At 42.5% G+C, this 22,769-nt stretch overlaps 1 protein-coding gene across 1 annotated transcript; it reads left to right on the top strand.

The window, feature by feature from the left end:
* The first annotated feature begins 13,387 nt into the window (after nt 1-13,387).
* On the top strand, nt 13,388-18,921 carry HMX1 (H6 family homeobox 1). The gene is made up of 2 exons (XM_039541349.1): nt 13,388-14,003; nt 15,729-18,921. The coding sequence occupies exons 1-2, from the start codon at nt 13,703-13,705 to the stop codon at nt 16,316-16,318; spliced, it is 891 nt and encodes a 296-aa protein (XP_039397283.1). The 5' UTR covers nt 13,388-13,702; the 3' UTR covers nt 16,319-18,921.
* The last annotated feature ends 3,848 nt before the right edge of the window (nt 18,922-22,769 follow it).

Genomic DNA, 22,769 nt, shown 5'->3' with positions numbered 1-22,769 from the left:
TGGATAAACCACTGATTTAGCAGAAGTGTGAGACGGAATCTGACCTGCAGCAAGTCATACACACACAATAGAGATGATCACAGCATAGATTCTGTTCTGGTCACAACCAGAGATCCACTTAATTTTCCAGGTCTAATTTATACATCTTCACAAGGGGAAAATGTAGGCCTCCGTATGCATGCTTCCTAAGGAATTACAGTAGGAACCTAGTAACCCTGTCCTAACACAATTTGATAAGTTTGCAAAGACAAGATGGAATCCTATGAGAAAAAGCTGATCCATGTGGGTTTCCAGCAGAGTTACGTTCAGATCCTGTTGAAGATAGTCCATAACTATGTAACTCCGAGAAAAACAAACATTGAACTTTACCACGGAGTTCATTTAGTATTTGACCCAGCTTTCCTAATGCTTCAGGGTTCTGTAGCACTAATCAGATTTGATAACAATATCATTCAGTACAAGAAAGCTAATATGGTTGGGGTTTCCCCAGATTTACATTAGGATCTTAATTCATTACTTATATTATCTTTGACTAGAGCCAATGCTACTAGAGAAATTTCAACAACACTTTGACAACTATGTGCCAATTTAATTTCCGTGTGAATATACTTGATATGATATATGTATGTAGTTTTAGTGTGAATTTCATATCCCTAGAGGTAGAGATCTCCACACATGGGGTGGTATCATTCATGTAATGAATTACAGAACCATTTGTTAAATTGCATTTTTCATGCATCTTTGATTGAGTCACATGTGCTGACCACTTATCTCTTTCTGTCAGGATTATTTCTAATACTGCAAACCTCAGAGCTCACTCATATGTTGTTTTTTTTAAACACAAAAATATTTCCCCCCCCTCCAAATGTAATACCCCCAAATTGGGTCCACATTGGATGTTTGGACCTGGACTAACGACAGATTTAAGATCAGATATCTGGCCATCCATTATGGTAAAACGGTTGCTTTATGTGAACAAAAAGCTGGGAATCTGTCCCTTCCATTGCCATAGATCCCATATTTCTAGATCTTGTATGTAAATAACAAGATAGTGAACCTTACAAATGCAACATCTGGTGTAGAAAAGCCACTTTTGATCATTTGTAGAGGCTTCTAAATTGTATTGCTTATAATTTCTCTCCCTTAGAATCTGCACATTTGGACTCATGGTTTCAAAGGGGATGGGGCTAAAGACACTATAATTTATAACTCTCTAAAATAGTTTTTATGTAAATTATAATGAGGTGTTGCTCTAACTCTGATCTATGTGTGAATATCTCATTTACCTCCTTGGGTGGATTATGTAGTCCTCAGGCAGACTGAACAAGATTAAAAATGGGCCTGTGACACTGGCAAACGAGGTGCCACCTCATACCAAGGTTCCCATGTCTCAGCTGAACACTGACAGGTACATAGCTGGATCAGTCTTGTTCACTCTATGTTAATATTGTTAAAATAGGTATTAGAATTATAAGAATGTGTTTAGTGTTTAGACTTTATGGAATGCTTGTGAGTTGCTGCATGCATTAATCTCACTTATAATATCTGTATCCCATGTCATAAGGTAATATTTGAGTGTTTGCGTTGTAACTGTGTAAAGCATTAAACAGGAGAGAGAAACTGAGTATTGCAAAATGCTGACCTCCAACAGAAGGGGTTATGTGGTATTATGGTCTACAGCTGACAGACTAGAGTGGAACGTTAAAAAGGACAAAAGACTTTGTTGTTTACTCTTCCCCTGAACCATGAAGATAAGTCTTGCAAGTGAATTCCTCCCATCAGCTGAGTTTGAAGCTCAAAACAGATGGGGATAAGGGAATAAAAACCCCTATCAAGGAACAACTATACAGTAGAACCTTACAGTTATGAACACCAGAGCTACAAACTGACCGGTCAACCACACACCTCAGTTGGAACCAGAAATATGCTATCAAGCAGCCACAGAGACAACACGAAAAGCAAATACAGTACAGTACTGTGTTAAACAAACTATTAAAAAAATAAAGGGAAAGTTTAAAAAAAGATTTAACAAGGTAAGGAAATGTTTCTGTATTAGTTTCATTTCAACTGAGATGGTTACTAGGCAGAAGAAAAATGCTGCTTTTAAAGTTTCAAAGCTGTATAAGTCAATGTTCAGTTGTAAACTTTTGAAAGAACAACCATAACATTTTGTTCAGAGTTACAAACATGGCAGAGTTATGAACAACCTCCATTCCCAAGGTGTTTGTAACGCTGAGGTTCCACTGTATCTTTATGCTACTTGGACTCTAGGGAGCAAGGATTCCGAGGCATAAGCAAAAGATTCCAAATTCTTAGCCTGGGTTAGCCCTAAAGGACATATAGAGTTTGCATATTATAGAAGCTTCTGTTACTTTTTGAAATTTAAGATTGGAACTCATTTTCGTGTATATATGTTTACCTGCTTTAACCTTGTAAATAACTCTCATTGCCTTTTCCTAGTTAATAAATCTTTAGATAATTAATTATAGGATTGGCTACAAGAGTTGTCTCTTGTGTGGGGTCTGAAGTGCAATTGACCCATGATAAATGACTGGTACCTTGGGATTGTGAGTAACCTAAATATTGCTGTGATCCTTGATGTCAGGGGCTATCTATCACAAAGGTAGGCTTACCTAGATGGCAAGACAGATTGGAGTACCCAAAGGGACTGTCTGTGACTGCATATTAAGGCTGTTATAGAGCTGAGAAGTTTCTATTTGATAACTGATTAGTGAAATCTAAGGGCAAGTCTACACCATGAAATTAAGTCAGTCTAAGTTATGTCGACGTAGAGCCACCACAGGACTGGCACTGGCCCTAAGGTCAATTGAGTTTGAGACCCCTGCTCTTGAGTCACTGCAGGACAGCTTGACATAGTCCTCTTTAAAAATTAGACTGAACTCCCTGATTTAATTAAATGAAGGAGAGTATGAATTTGTACTAAATTAACAAGTCTCTTCTGTTTCAATACTTTAGTGGAAGAAGCCAATGTAGCCATACACTTACAGGCCAAAAAATTCATAGGTTCGTCGCTATCTGTTATAATGTCTTTGCTCTGCTCTAAAATCATTCAGAAGTTGATGGGGAAAAGACAACAGCATCTAAGCCAGTGGCTCTCCAACTATTTTACTGGTGACCCCTTTCACTTAGCAAACCTCTGAGTGTGACTCCCTTTATAAATTAAAAAACACTTTTTAATATGTTAAGGCTAAACATTAATCTTCAGACTCTGGAGCCATGTTGAAAATCTCCTTTAGCCCCAGAATGCAGTGAAAGTTCTGTGGCAGTGCTCTGACCTTGCTCCCATGGGTCCTGCGCTTCTAGGCAGTTTATGCTAGCCTCAGTGGCTAGCTGTGACCCTCCACGTAGCCCTTCCCTCTTTAGGGCCAGGGTTACAGTCTACTGAGCCCTTTTCATCATAGGCCTGCAAGGAGGTTGGTGAGAGAACTCCCACAGTCTCTGTTCAGCCTCCTGTCCTGACAGGGGCCTGACTTCCCCTTCCAGGAGCTGTTCCTGTAGTGGTGGCTTGGGGGGAACCCGTGCCCGCCCTCTACTCCGGGTTCCGGCCCAGGGACCCTAATGGTAGCAGTTGTTGGCAGCCAACCTTTCACTGCCAGAGTTGCTACATTTCCCTGGGCCACTTCCCCACAGCTCTCCTGCTTCTCCCTTCTTCACGCTTACCTTAGGGCTCCCTTAACGTTGGTTTGAGAGTGTATTCAGTAACCAGCCCTTCAGCCGCACTTCCTCTCCTCTGGCTCCCTGACTCCCCTGCCTGACTGCAGTGAGCCCTTTTTATAGTATCAGCAGGGCCTTAATTAGAGTCAGGTGGTCACATTAACTGAATGGCCTCACCTGACTCTTTACAGGTTAATTAGAGTCAGGTGTTCTCATTAGCCTGGAGCAGCCCCTGCTCTGGTCAGTCAGGGAACAGAAAACTGTTAATCCAGTGGCCAGTATATCTGCCTTCTGCTATTCTGCTGTACCCAACTGGCCTGGGTCTATCACAGTTCTCAGTTAGAGCTGTGCAGAGGACAGAAATTCTGCTCTGTGAAGGATTTTGAAATCTGACATTTCCAATTTGAATGAAACCTGAAAGCAGTAGAATTCTCCATGAAATAACCTTAAAATAAATACATATTTTTACAATGGATCAGTTGAAGCATTTAATTTAGATTTCATATATATATGTAGTACTATAATGTAATACAACATTTTACAAATTAAAACATGAAAAGTAATTTCAAAACTGAAATGTTTCATTCTGAAAATGTCAAAATGAAACATGACCGAATTCCCCCCAGCCCCACTCAGTTTTCTCCTAAACAAAATATTCACAAAATCACCTCAGTTTTTTGAAGCATTTTGATTTCAACAGAACTGCATATTCTAGTGGAAAATTGTTTCATCAAAGTTTTACCAACCAGCCAGACAGTATGCAGACTTGAAAAGTGATCTTTTTTCTTAATACGCCTCACTATTGTCTGTCATGGTTGATAACAGAGTGAAATATACTTGATAGGATCTGGTAAACTACTCTTTCCACATTGCCCTTTTGCCTCAATGACAGCTATAAAAGCTTTACTGGCATCCATTTCCTGCAGAAATCACTTGCGAACCTACAATGATTCCTCTACTTCAAATATATTTTATTTTGATCAAACAAAATTAGAATGTGCAAATAAATGGAAATGTAATATGACACCACTTAAAAGCAGTTTTAGAGAGAAAGCATTATCTAGTGGGTAGGACATTGGACTTGTGAGTCAAAAGAGGTGGGGTCTGTTCCATCTCTGCCACTGATCTGCTGTGTGAAGGTGGCCAAGTCACTTCACCTCTATTCTTTCCTCCCACCATTTTCCTGTCTTGTCTAATCACACCGTAAGCTCTTTGGGATAGAGACTCTCCTACTATGTGTCTGTAAAGCATCTAGCACCAAGGGGCCTTGATCTCAGTTGAGTCCTCTAAGTGCTACAGTAATACAGTAAGTTGTCATAATAAAAGTCTTAACTGGTCTTATTAATAAATATCATGCTTCTTTATATTGTAAAGTGGAATGACTTACTTTGTCACAAAGATACAGCCCAAAGCAAGGATCAGCATATACCTGGGAATTAATTTTGGCTAAGGGAACTACAGTTCTCTTTGCTCCCCTCTCCATCTTTCCCCTGGGGAGAAGTAATTTACTGATGACCTGTATCAGTAGCAAATTACTACCATCGCCATACTGGCTCTGCTGTGTTGGTCACTGAGGCAGTAGAGTCAAGGCTGTTCTGTTTCCTGCCCATTCCCCACCCACCTGCTCTGGGAAAGGAATAAGATGGGGTCTAGCTCTGCTTCCTGCTGCCCCAGACCCAAGGGACAGGTAGCCCATGAAGGGGTGTAGGTGGAATTTTTACTCCCCTGTAGGTGCATAGTCCATGCCATAACCTAGAGCGAAGAATGTAGCACAGGTGTGTTAGGATTACCACCTTCGAACGAGATTCTTCTGAGACATTCAATTAATGTATTTTGCATTAATATTCCAAATAGCGTGTATTCATCCTCTCCAGATTCCCAAGTGTTTTAGAATCCTGTTAAAGAACAGCCACCCCTCACCAGGTCTGATTCTTCTCTTTTAAGAAGAACTAACTAGAACTGTGATGTTTATCTCAGTCTCTGAAAAGGATAGATTTCTGCAGATAGTATGAAAGCCCAATGGGCCCAAAATACAAGAATAAAAATGTATATCTTAGCTCTTATCAGACCAGTCACATCAGAAAAGAGTTTGGAATCTGTACTCAGAATTTCTTTTATTGGGAATTAAGGCTCCAGTATTTTTTACAGCTGAACCCCATGTTTTCTTTTGGGTTTTTTTGTTGGTGACCATATTTGGGAGTCAACAAATTAAATATGTTGACTAGGGAGATGGTGTGACTTTTCTGTAAGGACATCAAAAGAAAATGAATAATGATGGGGTTGATGTTAACCTGTGTGATTCAAATACAGCCTAATCCAAAACCCACTGCAGTCAATTGATTTCAATGAGCTTGGATCTAGCCAATAATAATGCTGTATCTGATTCATGCTTCCTGAATATGAATCGTTTATTTCTTGGGAGAAAGTTTGGATATATGTATAATTATTTCTGCTTGGAATTTTAAATTTAATTTCATATCCAGAAAAGTTGTATCATTTCAAGAGGAAATGTTGCCAGTTGTGTACCTGTAGTGTTCTTATTAATTAATGAAACATCATAAACTACCACCGTGTAGATTTGTTCCTAGTTTTCTTTTTATATATATGAACAGTCTTCACCTGAGATGTTAGAGACAAAGTCATTGTAATATGGCTATTTGAAACCAAGTTTACCTTTAGATACACCTCTGTTTTGTCAAAATTGTGAATAAACACACACACACACACACACACACACACACACACACACACACACACACACACACACACACACACACCTTCCCTCACCTTTTTATTACAAGAGAGGACATAGCTGGGGCCATGTTGATCAGCTAAAGACTTTCCTCTGTTCCCTGCTACCAAGAAGAATGCAAGGAGATGATTTATCTTTTCCATAAAAATCGCAGACAACGTTGTATGGAGTTCATGCCCTCTGAAGAAAGCCTGCTGAAAGGTCTGTATCATTCAGCAGATGTGGGAAACAATCCTGAAAGTTTCTTGTCAGTTCAAAGTTTGTTGGACACTCTACAGCCCCTAAATTCACCAGGATTTCATGAAATAGTGCAGACCCAGTGTAGCTTTTGGTACCTGATTGCAAAATTGGTCAGTGGAAAGGATACATCGTGTTCTTGACATCACACACACTGATCCTAGAAGATGGCCCATCCCCTTGCTGAGAGCTAGTTACACCAGAAAACTTTTTCTGAAACTCATCATGAATGTTATTTTAACGATGGTCACTATGGGACCAAATAGAGGGTGCACTGTTAGCACTATATAAAGATCAGCTCATTATATTAAGACCAAGTAGCGGTTGAGCATTGCAGTGTTGACTTTTTCTTAACTTCTGTTTCGGCTTCAACTTAAGACCTATACATTTAGGAAACTTACAACTTATAGCCTTGTTTGCTGCACTATCCTTATTTCAATATCCCATCTTGGACTGAATCATGGCATAGTAATAAATGGAAGCAAGTGCTTATTATGTGCTTGAAAAACTGTATGAACTTATCCAAGAGTTTTACTCCTTCCAGTAACGCAACAGTTTGGCAGCACAGATCCTGTATGACATGCCACAGTCTCCAAAGAGCAAAGAAATACACCAGTCAATCTTTCCCCTGAATTATATGTTGTGTGTTGTTTTTGGCTTAACCTACCCTCTTCACTTTTTCTTCAAACAATCTTCTTTCTTTTTATTTTCAGTGTCTCTTGTATATCTTACATATGGTTAACCATATGTACAGAGCCCCCCAGATCGGTGGCCAGGACCCGGGCAGTGTGAGTGCCACTGAAAATCAGCTCACATGCCGCCTTTGGCACGTGTGCCATAGGTTGCCTACCCCTGCTCTGGACTATACTAATGGGAGCATTCTCACCAAGGGACTGAGGTCCTTCCAATGATTTGGAAGCAACCAGAGACTTGATTTAAGCCAGCAGTTTATTCCATCACTGCTACAAGCCCAAACCAAGAACTTTGCATTTATTGTATGTATTTGATTCCTTTAACCAATTTTAACTCTTTCTTTCTTTCTTTCTTTCTTTCTTTCTTTCTTTCTTTCTTTCTTTCTTTCTTTCTTTCTTTCAATAAACCTTTAGATTTTAGAGACTAAAGGGTTGGCATCAGCAAGTAAGATCTAAATTATATATTGACTTGAGTGTGTGTCTGGTCCTTTAGGATCAGAAGAACTTTTCATTTGATGAGACTGGTTGTAAAGAACCACTCATCTCTGAATCCAGTGGTTGTGGTGGTGATAAAAGAACCGGAATGCCCAAGGAAACTGCTTTTATAACTTCTTGTTAGCCAGTGTGGTGAAACAGGAGTTTACTTTGTGGCTGGTTTGGTATACCTTATGGGAGAATAACCACCATTTGGGGATCGTGTTTTCCCTATTTCTCAACAGTTTGTCCTGAATTTGGCATCCTCAGTTGTTACCCACTAAGGCACGGTTACACTGACATATTCATATTCCAGTTCCAGTCTTTCCCCCATCTACTGGTTATTAGGGTTATTTATTTCTATAACTTAGATAAACCGACTATAAATAGTTGTCCTGTTGTATTGAATAAGCATATTCTATTATAGTGTAAGTGATCCGAAAGCAGCAAGTTTATCTATATCACTGTCTCAGAATCCCATGCCATAAACTATATTACCGTTTCCAGATTTTTAAAAAAAAAGTTAAAAGAGGAAAATCAGATACCTGAATTACGAATAAGATTATTTCTACGGGCAAGATCATGCTCCCACTGCAGTACCCATGAGGTTCCCCATTGACGTCAGTGGGAGCAGTAGTGAGTGTTATGAATGGTTTTCGACTTTTACGCCGGATCAGGGCCTCACTGCTGAGCAGTGAGCGGAACTAACAGCCCGCATGGGCGTCTTGGCAGTGCTGCGACTCGATTCTTTCAGTGGGTGGAGAGGGCAAGTCTGGAGCGCCTTGCAGTGGGGGGTCACGGGTCCTTCGCATAATAGACCGGAACCAGTTTAAGGTTCTCCCATGCGGTGTAATTTACAGCCATCCCAACGCGCGGTGGGGGACATATCACATGTAAAGGCCTCCCCGCCTAGCTCACCGAGGGCTAGATTCTCTGATCCTGGCCCCTTTCCTCTGCAATTAGCCCCATGGCTGCAACAGACCTAGATGCAGCCATCGATCTCCGTGGGGCTCACCCAGCGGCAGAGGCTGGGCCTGAGCCCGCTACTCGGGTGGCTTTCCAGAGAAAGCACAGACCATTGTCCCCGGCTCCTGGTTGGGCTCCAGGTGCTTATCCACCCCGTCTCCAAGTGCGGGGCCCGATCCTGCTCCCGTTGGAGCCGGTGGCAACACTCCCCGGGATTTCAGCGCCCTTAGCGGGAGCCAGCGTTTGTTATGTTGTTTGGCATCTATGATTTTCTAGGCTAGGAGGCCCCCGTCAGTTTCGACACAAGATGTTTTTTTATTATTATTATTCTCCTTAGAGTGAACTCGGCTGCAAAAGGATTTTCTTTTTTAACATCCGCCCATGTGGCAGCACTTTCCCACAGGCCAGCAGTCCCTACCCACAACGCGGCCTCTGGGCTACCAGCGGAGTGGCTGCGGCCCAGCGAGCTAGTCAACACTCCTCTGGGGCATGGATAGTAGAGAAGCGACTCATTACCGCCGGCCTAAGCGCCTCCTACAGAGACCCAGCTCAAAACATACTGCGATCTCCCTTCCCAGCAGAAGAGCAGAGGCTGCACAGAGCCCCATATAGGAGGCTTCCGTGTCACTAGTACTGTCCGACAAGCGGAACATCAGACTTCGGAGCAGGATAACATCGCAGCCACACGTGGACTATTGAACCAGGTGGTTCAGAAAGCAGCTCTGCTCTCCAAAATATACCCCCCCACAGAGTCACCTGGCTGCTCACAACCTAGTTCAGACCTTCGAATACCGTGTTTTCTCATTATTGTTAACGGCTAAGGGACAGCCCCTCCCATACCCAGGTTTGCGTTGCTTTACACTTCCTGTTGCTCCCTATTTTGTAGCCAATCTTGCATAACAAACCCAGGACCCTCATACACCTTGTGGGAACGTTTCTAGAGTCTAAACATCCATCGGTCAGGGACTGTAACATGGGCAGTACATGGTTCCTCGCGCCGGGAAGCCGCGAGGTCACAGTTGCTGTGTGGGGCAGGCTGCGCTGCATTTCCACTTCCATGCCTCTTGTGCAAACAAAGCAGGATGCTCGTTCCAGTGCTACGCACAGACGGGGACGCACTAATCACCAGTTTAAACTAGGGAATCTGTAAGTCACAATGGCTCTTTCCCGAAGTAAGCAAAGAAAAGATCGCCGCGGGGCGATGACACGGTAAGAACTGGTTAACCGGAGAGTTACTTGCCCAAGAGATATGTCCAGTAAAAACGTGGCTTAGAGTAAAATCAAGCCAATATGGTTGATCCTAGCAGGGAAAGCCTCTACAACGTTAGGAAAGCGGAAAATAGAAGAATTAATTTACTCGATAATCTGTTCTACAGGTAAAACACTTTAAAGTACTTTTCGACCTTTAATATTGTCAGCTGTTTACTCCCCATGTGCTTCTTATATATTTAGGGCAGCGGCAGTTCTAAACCTTTATTGTTAGGTATGGTCTCGAAAAGGTTTGTCTTGGAACTGGCAAAATGTGAGAGTTAGTGTGCTAGCTAGATTTGGAAGAGCACAGGGCAAAAATCCGAATTCGCTCAGGACACCGCGAAATTCATTCGCCTTTAAGATAAATCTGAAAATAGGAACCAGCACTTCAGGTAGAAAGTCCAACAGGTGAACAACACACGCATGATTCCTGTTCAAATAATGCATCCTGCGCTTAAATGAGAATTTATGTGATTAGGTAAGAAGAATTTTGCATGCCATGTAATTTTGATGTCTGAACCCATCTGTAGAATAACAGAAGCTTTCAGTGAGTCATTGGACAAGTTCAAACGACATCTGACATATGATTAGAAAATCAACGTGAGAAGTAACAAATACAAGTAATTTCGTGAAGAGATTTATCTTCCTCGTAAGCGCTATTATGTAACGATTATCTAATAATGGAAGAATGTAAACCAGTGTCCAAATTCCGTAGTTTATTCTAGAAACAAACACACACATCTAGCATATTACATTATTCATATATTATATATGTAGAAATTGATGAATATATATAATGAAATATCCAGTAAATTTTCTCTTTCGCACTTTCTCTTTCCATATATATGCAATATATAATTCCGTAGTGTGTATGTAGTTGTTGATATTGTATGTACATATACAGTATAATATGTGTTTAGGTATATACATACATATATACAACATTCGCACACATCTTATAGGTGCATGTGTTAATAAATACAATATAATATATACAAAGCTTTATATATGCATAAAACATATAGATAAATACACACACTTCTAGGAACTATATATGGAAAAAATGAAATATCCAGTAAACTAAACACATGCAGATGTCACACAAAACATGAATAATGGTGATTTTATAAGTATAATTGTTGTAAAATAGATGGTGAATGTATTTGACTCCTGCTCATAATTTCCCAGTATTCCCAGCATTTCCCAGTATTCCCAGCCCGGCCCCACATGAGCTTTGAAGCAGTTTCCATGTAAGCACTGTATAGTTTCGAATTATGTTGGGATTTTATGGAAACAGCTGAAAATATCAGAGTCTGACGCATAAAGGACTTTCCCCTAACTGTGTCTTCTCCAAACAGAAAAAGCTCCATAAAATCTAACGCAACGGGCTAAATCCTCCGTTTTCCTCAGGCGAATATCCCGCAATGAAGGCAACGGGACAATGAGGATCAGGGTTAGGAACAGTATATGCTCCCAAATTACATCAGATTCTACGACCTCTCTCTCTAAACAGTGGTAGATGTCTCAAAACTCCTGCCATGTATTAAATAGCTGTGCCAAGTGGTGAAATTCAGTAGATGTTTTCAAGGTACTAGAGGTCTGGGGTGAGGAGGAGGGGCTTTAAAAATCATTGCCTGCCCAGTTTGCTGCAAACTTAAAGTAAGAGGGCTCATCAAATATGAAAAGGACAGTCTTGGCAAGTAAAGGAGCGATGATCTTAGACCCCTCTCTACATTGTTATTTCACAACACAACTACCAATTTTTTTATGGTGTCCATAGGTTAGTTAAGAAGGGGCATCTGGCCCTCTGGTCAATATCAGCAGCTTGCATTAAACCGCCTCGTGCACAACAGGGTTGTGCCAGTGGGTTATTCACGTGTGCACCCTGCATGGTGTCTGTTTACTTACCTAAAGCTCCAGGATCTTAGGTCTGAAGTCTCGTCTTGGTCTCTCTGAAAACTTGGCCCACCCAGTCCGAAGGAGAGAGGCGTGAAGGAACTAACACCTACCAGCGAACAGCAGCAAGTTCCCTTTCCCTGTAGTGGAAAAGACACCGAGATATTTATGTCAAAGCGGCAGCTGAACGACACACACGCGCACTGCTGTCTGTACTGGATGGGGAATTCCACCCTCGCCGAATCGTGTAGCGCTCAATGTCAGGAGCGGTCGGTTTTTTGCTAGGAGGGACATCGCCTCGCATCTCTCAGTTTAATAGATGTGCTTAAGCGCTCGGAGAGGCTGGCGCTGCTGGAAACCCAGCTGGCCTCGCTTCCCGCAGCACTGGGGCTTCCCACAAGCGCGCTTTGGCCAGGCAGCGGCAGCAGCCCCGCGCCTCGGGCCATGGCGAAGAGCTCACCTTGAACTACCCTCACAAGCTGAAGCAGGCGACCACGGCTAGGCAGCTCGGGTCGCTCGGAGCCCCGGGCTCCGCCACGTTGAATGGCTGCCATTTAAAATCGAGTCAAGGTTAAAAAATACAGAAACCAACCAGCACATGCACCGAAAGAAGCATGGCCCTGAGAGGTGGGGGAGAGGGATTAGCGCCTGCAGGCCACATCCCACCCCAGGCCATGCTCACAGGACTGTCCGGCCTTTCATTCCAGGTGTGGGTCAGCCTACTGCCTCCTGATCCCCCCAGCAGCCAGGGTGGCTTGCGGCGGGACCTGTCCGGGGCAGACATGTTTGAAACAGACACTTCCTGTTGTATTGATAAAGGGGTTAGCATCTGAACCCACACTAGGATAAATAAAGGGGCGGGAGATCCTTCCTCTCCCCACCCCCTCCTGTTCAAATGAACGAGAGCGGGAGCTCTGAGCAATTCACAGCCATCCTGGGTTCAACCCGGAAAGAGAGGAAAAGCTGCTAAGAAATAACAACCCCCCAACTGATTCCGGGGGATCCCTCCGGAGTGAAAGAACCTGGAAGAGGACGGAGGAGGTTAAAGGGGGATGTTTCAAGGAGAGGGTCCTTGTTAACTTCCTCTCACCCACCAATTATTTATTATTCTTATTATTACAATACATGGGCGGGAATTGGTTGGCTGGGCTGCCCTCTGAGCCCAATCTAGCCAATGGGAGGTTCGGGATGCAGGCCTGACCATCCCTCTTACCCATGAGTGGGAGCCTGGCATTCCCGCTCTCTGCGTTTTGATTTGCTCCCTAATTGACCTAAATAAAACGCCTGTGAGTGACAAGGCTTCTCCAAGCCCCCAAGGCAGCGCGCACTCACACACACAGCCAGCCCAGACCCCAGCACCACTGAACTCATTGCAAGTAATTGCCCTGCTTTCCCCGGACTAATCTCATTTGCCCTGCTGCTCGTCCAATCGGAGAATTGCTCCTCGCTTGTAAAACGTTTAACTTGCATGACATTTTTATTTCGTGATTAGCGTTTTCGCGCAGAATCTGGCGCCTCGGATGCCCCCCCCCACCACCTCTCCTAGCTGGCAGGAAATGATGGCAAACAGCGATCTGAAATGATTACTCCAGGAAAAAAAATCCTTTTATACCGGGAGAGCATCCATCGGGTTCCGCAGAGAAAGGAGGCGTTTGCTCGTACAGAGCGAAAGATCCCTTTCGCCTTGGAAACTGACTAGCGATCTAGCCAGCGAGCATTCCCAGCCCCCACTGCTCTGACCCTGCGAGCTGGACCCATTATGCCGGACGAAGCCACCGACACCACCAATTCCGCCTCCGCCAGGGTCTCGTCTTTTTTTATCGAGAATTTGCTGGGGACCGAGGGGAAAGAGAGCCGAGGGGAGAGGACACAGGAGAGCACGGAGGATGGCCACAAAGAGACGCGATCGCACAGCGGAATAGCCGGCAGCCATTGCGCGCAGGTCTGCTGCCAAGTCTCTCCTTTTGGGTTCAGTTCACAGAGCTACCCTCTCAGGGAAAGTACAATGGAGTGGTACAGAAGAGCTCATGCTAGTTTTATAGGATGCACCAGTCCAGACAGTAAGTTTCCTTGCGGTTCTGTACTTGTTGTTTCTTGAGCAGCCCACTGGGGTCCAAAATGCTCTTTACTCGGTTAGAGCAAAAGGCAGCTCTGTAGCCATCTCTGGGTGTACCTGTCTCCATGCAGAGAGAGAGGGAGCAGTTTTCAGTGCAGGCTGCACTGTGTATTTATGTGTCAGACCTATACTAGAGGACCAGAGGGGTTTTAGTTCCCAGATAATGTCATGTACATTTCTCCCCTGCATTGGAATTTTTGCACAATCACCCTAAGAAATGGATTTCCAATGGGAGTCTACACTCTTCCCTCAGGCACAAAAAGAGAGAATGGAATGAATGGCAAAATAGCACTCGGAAGCAAGAGATCCAACTCCTCTCTTCTTAAAATCCCTTCTCTCGCACTGGCTCATTGTTTCTAACCAGATCTGCCCAGAACAATTCTCAGAAAAATTATAAATTATCATTCAAATGTCAATCCCCCCCCCTCACTACACACACGCGCGCGCGCGTTGAGCGTCAATCCTGTGGGCTGGTTTCAAAAAAATCCATATTTTAAAAAATAGAATAATCTGGAGAAGAAATAAAATCGCGATTATTCTGTAAAAGGAATCCCCTAGTACCTAAGGCCTGCACCGTCGTGTTTTGAATGTGCCACATAGCATTGGAGCAGACATTTAAATTCTAGTGCAGAAACTAACATCTGAAAAAGTTTGCAGGCTGGAGTCAGCTGTTCTGCTGAAAAAAAAACTGTTACTTAGCACACGCCTCTGGACTACAGAGGGGAAGGTTATATGCTAGGGTTTCCATGACTGTGACTTACGTGAAAGATGTGTTTGTACATCCTAGCAGGTCCCTTTTTTACCAAAGGTGTGTTATTTCCTACATGGCCAGACTCTTGTAAAAATTACACCGGAAAGCAGCCAACGTAAACCCTTTTCTTTTCTGTAAACAGATCTTAAAAAAACCAACCAACCAACCAACCAACCAAACAAACAAAAACCTGAAGCCATTGGATAGTCTAAGATTTTCATTCCAACCTGAACAATTTTTAGAAGGCAGCTTTAGGAGTTCCGTTATTACATTCTGTCTAATGCATTCAGTTTCGAAATACGAAATAACCAGTCAAGCTCCAAACTGGGGGGGGGAATAGTCCTCTGCCTTAACGCATATTGAGCCCCCTTCATTTCTTTGATAGGAATATCTGTAATTTCAGCCAGTGATAGACATATCTGTAATTTATTTTACTAAGGGTTACTGTTGGCATCATTTCTTAACCTAATGATTTTTAGTTGTGTAGCTGAGTGCTTATTGGTCTGGACAATGATCCTTTCTGAAGGGAAAATATTTATCCGTGTCATGTGCTGCGAAGGATGATTCCCTGTAATATTCATCTGGCGAAATAGGGGTGGACGTGGAAATAGGAATAAGAGGGAGCGCAAGAAATCAGCTGCGCTGTGACACCACATGCTCAGCTCTCCGTGTTTGCTTTATTTGCTGCTGTGTGTCCCATCCCTCAGTGGTAATTAGAGTTCATTTGTATGTGCAAATCTGTCTGGGAATCTTTTAAATATATGAACATGATAAATATTCTATTGTACTGTATGTACTACATAATTAATACCCGAGCGATGAGTCTGGAGAGCCAGGCACGGGGTGTATGTGTGTGTGTGCGCCTGTGTCTGGCTACGGAAGAAACAACCCTTGTTCCTCTCTCTCTCTCTCCATCAGCCAGTGACCGAGACTCTCCCGAGATCTCCGAGGAGGCATCAGCGGGGAGGCCAGGGGGCTGCAGGAAACAGGCAGAGGAGCTGGGCTCGGCAGAGCGGAGAGAGGAGTTTGCTTGCGGCAGCAACAGCAGGGAGGAGGATGACAAAGCCGAGGAGCCGGACTCCGCTGAGCAGAGAGCCGCGGGCCGCAAGAAGAAGACCCGCACGGTCTTCAGCCGGAGTCAGGTCTTCCAGCTGGAGTCCACCTTCGACATGAAGCGCTACTTGAGCAGCTCGGAGAGGGCCGGCCTGGCGGCCTCCTTGCACCTCACCGAGACCCAGGTGAAGATCTGGTTCCAGAACCGCAGGAATAAGTGGAAAAGACAACTGGCTGCGGATCTGGAAGCGGCCAACGTCTCCCACTCTGCTCAAAGGATAGTAAGGGTGCCCATTTTGTACCACGAAAACTCGCCTGCAAGTGCTTTAGGCTTCACCTTGCCTCACATGTCTCCTCCTCTGGTGGGGTTTTCTAACGCTGTCAGCTACCCCCTGGCCACCTTCCCTGCCGCCTCAGTCCCGTTTCTGAGATCGCAAATGACAGGACTCGTTTGAGAATCCATCTTTGCAAGGACCTTTTCCCCGGCTCTGCCCCACTTTCCCCCTCCTCCTTTTCAGCCCCATTCTCCTCCCTCTTCCTCCAAACTTCTCATTTCGACTTATACATTTCTTGATTTTATGCTTTTGAATTTAAAAACGTGCAATAAACATACTTTGGGGGTAACTATAAACGCAGGAGAAGGAAAACAGTCAACACAGGGTCTGTCAGCAGGATGTCTATGCCTGTCACGTGCCCAAAGAAAACACAGTTATGTGGAACAGAGTCTTTCCACACCACCTTGCAAATGATCCGTTTAAAAATCGTAGATTTAGACATCAGAAATAATAACCCCGACGGTTCGATTTGTTAAATAGACTTCCGGTTCCCTCGCCCTACGTGCTCTTTTTAGCGAATCCTAACGTGTAGTCTTCGCTGAGCATGAGAAGAATGTAAAGAACGTTACAAATTCTGCGATGACAATGGCACAATTTAATACATGGGGGGGGGGGAAGAGGAGGGACGGACACACACCTTCCTTTTGGGTTGAATCCTGCGATCTTACTGGGATGGAAGATGAATGAAGGTTGAGAAAGGGCTTCAGAATCTATCCCAGAATCGTCTTGCGACATTTCATAAAACTACAAGGTTTAGACGAAAGAGTCAAGTGTTTGGGAAGTTGGAAGGCTCTTTGGTTACAGTAAGTTGTAAGAAGGACATAGTCCATCAATTAGGCACACCCACATTAGCAGGTACAGGAGGCTGGCTCTGCCCTTCTTTGGTCACTCGGCTGTATTATTGTATTCTTTAAAAACCCATTACTTTTTAATTTTGATCTGGCTATTTCCAGGCATTTACCTGGTGCCCGCTACCCAGTCCCCAGCAATTTCTTCACAATCTTGATATTGCCTGTTTAATAAGTAAAGATCATTTTTATTTTCCATATTTTAATGATCTTCTTTGTTAAGAAATGTCGAAAGTGTATGATAAAATACCTGCTGACTAGTTCTAAATTTTTTTTTATTTTAAAAAATTCCGCAGAAAACCTTTCAACTACTTCACTCAATAACAATTCTTTTCAGAGGTACAATTCCTTCCCCTTTAGAACAGTCGGTTAAAAACATTTTAAAAATACTGTATTTTAACACCCGATGACGACCAAAGGGTCTGTTTACCACTTGTTTTGGTCTCTTGACGAATCTAAAGAAAACGCAGCGCAGCTTTACGGTTTCATACGGGAAGCTGAGATTCTCGCTAGTTTTGTGTAATTGATGAATCGTTGGCACGGGGCAATTAAAACAGATCAAATGGCCACAGCCTAGGAAATTGTAGCTTTAGTTACACAAGCTAAACTGTAATGTGATATTATATCAAGTATTATGCATGCCTAGACTATTTCCCCCTTTAAGAGCTGTTTTCTTTCTTTCTTTTTTTCTCTCTCTCTCCACTGCTAAAATGAATATCATTCCTGAAGGCTGGGATTCCAGGATTCCCGATGTTCTGGATTTTAAAAAGGGGTGGGAGGGAAAGACTTTGGTAAATTCAGTTTTGGGGAAAGGTCAAGCTTTGATCCTGTATATTATGGTGTAATCAGATGTAATTTAATCTACCAGCTCGGAGCACTATATGGCTGTGTAGGCAGCACAGATCCGGGGTGTGTTTTGGAGTATCTATGTGTGGCCTTTTCCTCTGTAAAGCAAGCGAGTGTTCACTCTTATTTATGACCTTAAATTATATTTCCGACAAGCTACTCTTATTTCTTGTTATGAGATCAAATAATAATGGAGAGTAGTCTATGATACAAAACCGGGAGGAATGCCTTGTTCTTGGCTATAACTTTTCGATAGTTTGCTCTGTCCAGCCTAAACCATAACCCTCTGAGCCATTTTCCCCAGATGAATTAAGAACACTAGCAGCATCAAGATGAATCCACCCAAGAGACAATCCGGTTCAGGAGACAATGCTAACTTTTCGTATTGTTCTTTTCCATTAGAGTTTAGCGAACTATTTATGGTAGCCCCTATTTCAATACTTGTGAACTCCCTTTATTAGCTCAAAGAGATCGTCACCAGTTTTCATTTGCGTGGCAGCTGAACACTTGTATGAAAATCTCCTGCCACGTTGGTGGGAATTAGGCTAAAATATTGTTCTCGGTTACAGAGGAGGGTAGCGGGGAGTTTGAGGCGAAGAGATTTTGGAAGGCAGTCGATAATAAAAAAAACTCCAGCTGTGAAGAACTCAAATCGGAATTGACATTGGCTATTTAGTGTGAAAAAGACATGATTGTTGGGGGGTGGGATTATTTATTGCCTATGCAACATGTGTTATAATTTCGCAATAGTTGCTTTGATTACGTTGGAGACACAGGTTTAGATGGAAGAAGAGAGGCAGCCAGCCAGGTGATTTCCCTCGTTATGTACAATTTCACCAATCGCTCAGTATTCCCGACTGGAGTAAATTATGATTCACAACAATCATATCAGAGTAGATTGTAATCCATCGAGCTACTTAACCACCTGCCACTGGCCACATGGCTTTTCTTTTCACTAATGTATGAGATGATGACTATACTTCTGATTCCACTCCGTATTCTTTTGTTGAAGGCAGGCCTACATGATCGATCCGATTTTTTAAAAAATGTGGTTTTGGCATTAGTTTGTTTTTTTTTAAAACATGCTGATTACATCAATAAACAGATTTTTTTCATACACTGTATTTGAAGCTATTCTCGTAGTAAAATATTAAAAGGTACAACACGTGAATTCGTATAAGGAAAAACTTGCTTACTTAGGCTGTATTTGCGTATCTGGCCGTTGATTTGCATTACATTATTAAGAGTTTGTACTTGCAAGTAACACCACCACCACCCCTCTAGTTTCTTTACATTGGGAGATTTGTCACTGCACTGTTTGACAAGAACAGGCTGCAGGGTTCAGAGAGACGCCTAGCATAAAACATTGGCAATCATTAGAATTGTTTTTATTCTTCTTCACTGTCCATCGCTGTTTTAAATGGAAATTGATATTGCAAAACGTTTACCCCAGAAAAACTCTGTGGATTTAAAGCGAACATTTTCAAGTCTATATTTTAATTAAACAAGTATCAATTACAGGGTACGGCTGACACCTTGTAGTTCTTCATAGTGACTTCATTGACACACGATAAATCTTGTATTTCTTTAGCAAGGGTTCTTCCTGATATATAGAGACCTACGGTGCTACCTTGTAGCTCAAAGCAACCTCAAAAGAGCTTTAAAATAAATCCAGTTATACTACAGCTGTAACATTATTATGCAGTATAAATCCTTGGCTGCTGACAGTTACGTGATGAATAGTGCTACAACAGCTTGGCTAGGTGGCACTCCAGAGGCAAAGCTGCGCAGTACTTTGTCACGCCGAACACCGAGAAAACTCGAGTTTGCTGGATGTGGACAAAGAATCCGTAAAAAGTAAAACCCGCCTGAGCCGACCTCAGTGAACTAAATCCCCGCTATAACTGCCATAGATCTGACCATTAATTACACTTAAGCTGAAAATGATCAATAGCTCGAAAAGCATCTTGTTAAGCGATTAGTCCTGCAGCTACTATTGCTCACAGTCTTAAAATCTCTTATAACTTTTTATATGCCTGGCTATAAAATATTCATGCGAATCAATACTGGATAAATCTCATATGTGCGTTGGCTCTACCGTCGAACAATATATTTCGATTGATTTTTTTTTCTTTTATGCTGCATTATCTTTGACTAGATTGTCTCCTTGCTCTCTGTAAACATGCCGGCCATGGGGGCTGCGTACATGCTCCAGCTCCACATCGATTCGAGAAAGGCATTTCAAATGTACTTGGAATAGTGCGAGCCACTTGAAATTGGATACGGGAATCTTTATTTCACTTGCCCTCCCATTCAAAATAAGTGTAACATGGTGCTCAGGGCGGACATATAAACGCGTTACTTCCCTCCATATAACAATTCTGGGCTCCTCCCCCTCCCCCCGCCTTCACTGAGAATGCATGTTAATTTCTGTATGAGGAGAACATTTTGCGATTATGAAACTCCCATCGTGTATCTCCAGTGTTAAGCTTTTTTTTTCTTGTCAAATTGGTTGGAATGGGGGAGAGGGAAAGATGGTGTCTCCTATCAAACGTTAATTGATTTATTAGGGAACCCCCTAGTCGATTTAAACTCATTCATCATCTCCTGGCTTGAAAGGATTCCAGAAAGGAGAATTAGTCGATGGCTTTGAACTTCCCGCAGACTGAAAAAAAAATGCTTCCAATGGGGATTGAGATTTTTTAAAAAGAAGGGCCCGATTCTGCATTTCTTGTGTCCCCAAAATGCCTATTAACTCGAATAGTTTGATGACACTTGGCGCCTCTCCTATAGTTTCGAAAACGTCCCATGGAATTATATATTTATATAATAATTATTGCGCTTTGATCATTGCATTCCCACGTTTATGGGACCCCCAAACAGATATTTGTGTGCACCCAATGAAACTAAGAATTCTAAACCTTTCGCCTTTGCTTTATTCCGTTCTCTTCTCCCTCCCTTCATAAAAGGGAACCTCGTGGTTGTCTTTCCTTTCCCAGAATATTTGTGATGTAGTGCATGTTCTGGGAAAGGAAAAAGTTTGCACCGGGGAGACACAAGAGATGATGCTGTGTCTGTAAGACATTGCAGATGGGGAGAGAGGTCTGTCTGTTGATCTCCATTTTTCTAGCTATAAAAGATTTGTGGATTTTGAAAGCAAGCTAAAGAAAAGACTCAGACTTGCGGTTGTAACCAAATTTCTATTTTACTATTGGAAAGAGCTCTCTTTAACTACCTAAAGTTACTCAGATCACATTCATAAATATTTCAAACAAAAAGCGTTGTTATTTACTTTCAAGTTTTTTACCCAATCTAACTACATGGCTGCATTTTGGGAATCTCACTCGAAGATGTGAAGAGAATCCCAGGTTTTTGGACTACGCATTGGATTTTATTGAGTTCTCACTTACAAATAACAGTGAACTTTTCTTTTCTTGGCCTATTTTACTGCAATTTATATATATAAACCAACTTAATCCCAAGGAGAAAAAAATGAAGACAGTTACTTCAGACAGGATATCTAGTTTCTAATGAAATTTGATTGTGAATACTTCTTAGCTTTAGTGTAGGAGATTATGGTTGTGCCAAAGAAGTACAATGTATGTGAAGTGATTTTTGTAATGCTTTCCCAGGAAATTCCAGGATTTAGTTAAAATTATTAGCTACTGAAAATAATTACCAAATAGGAATTTGAGAGATTTTATTTTAATGTGCAGAAAGTATTCACGTTCCCCTCTTCAAATACAGTCCATTTAAGAAATCGTTAGAGAGGTACAAACCTGAAGAGAGGCAGCTTTGACAATAAAATAAAATAAAAATAAAATATAGACGTAACCCCCCCTCCCAAAATAAACACCCAACACTCCCATATAACAAGTAGTTGCTTTGAATCGAAAAGATTGTACATCCTCTGGAGAAGAGCAACAATCTTCTGGGTAATAGAAATTGAATTGCTGAGATGAATCGTTTTATGATGTAAAACAATAATGGTATAATAGGGAGTAACAGGAGACGCTGTATAAGTAAAAAGCTTGAGGGCTGACTCAGCCGCAGAAATCACAACTTCTGAAAGCTGATCCTTCAGGTTACTTCTTGTGCCCTGCTTACAGCTTGCAGAAAACGTGAGTTTAACCTAAATAACCATGGTGTACGTTTTAATCAACAATTCTACACAGGAAAATGTGCGCTAGATTGTCACATTATTGGTCTGGAAGAGCGTGTGACTATGGCAAGAGTAGCCACAGGTCCACCTAATTCCCCAAATCCTAGACACCAATGTATAAGAAAATGTATCCAGACAAATACTTCAAGTGACCTTTCGCAACCCAGCTTTAGAAATAGTGTCTTGATAATCTAACTTTCTTCTATAGGCAGTTTCCTTGCAGAGAATTCTCTCTCTCACACTCACTCACTCTCTCTCTCTCTCTCTCTCTCACACACACACACACAATTTGAAGTCAAAGTGGGATTTTGGTTTAAGGGCCGCAGGGTTTGTCCCTTAGCTTGGTATGCATCTAGCTTCTGGATTCAAAAGAGGATCCCATCCCTTTTGGAATTCCGAGGACCTATATTTCTTTTGTTGCCAGTGAGTCATTGGACTGCTTGCATGGGCAGCCGGGGCGGTCAGACACTGTATTCAGCATGTCAATGGAATAAAATAGCTTCTGAACAGCAGCCAGCTTGGGATGTAAGGGAGAGGTAGGAATTCAAACGTACACTGAAACGGTGCTATCATATCATTGTTCACCTTTGGTATCTCAGAGCGGTAGCTGAACCTTCATTGATAATTCAGAGCAGGATCCTGCTCCCATTGAAATCAACGGTAAAACTCCCATTGACTTCAATGAGTGCAGGATCGGGCCCCTTATTGTGAGGTA

The sequence above is a fragment of the Mauremys reevesii genome, linkage group 5 (assembly GCF_016161935.1).
Source record: "Mauremys reevesii isolate NIE-2019 linkage group 5, ASM1616193v1, whole genome shotgun sequence".
Lineage (NCBI taxonomy): Eukaryota > Metazoa > Chordata > Testudines > Geoemydidae > Mauremys > Mauremys reevesii.
This window is presented reverse-complemented; position numbering and strand designations above follow the sequence as displayed.

What these genes read in the sequence shown, in the direction of transcription:
- HMX1 (XM_039541349.1), top strand. Translation starts at nt 13,703, where the DNA reads ATGCCGGACGAAGCCACCGACACCACCAATTCCGCCTCCGCCAGGGTC. An exon ending in AGGATGCACCAGTCCAGACA is followed by an intron (nt 14,004 to 15,728) that starts GTAAGTTTCCTT and finishes TCTCTCCATCAG; the next exon opens with CCAGTGACCGAGACTCTCCC.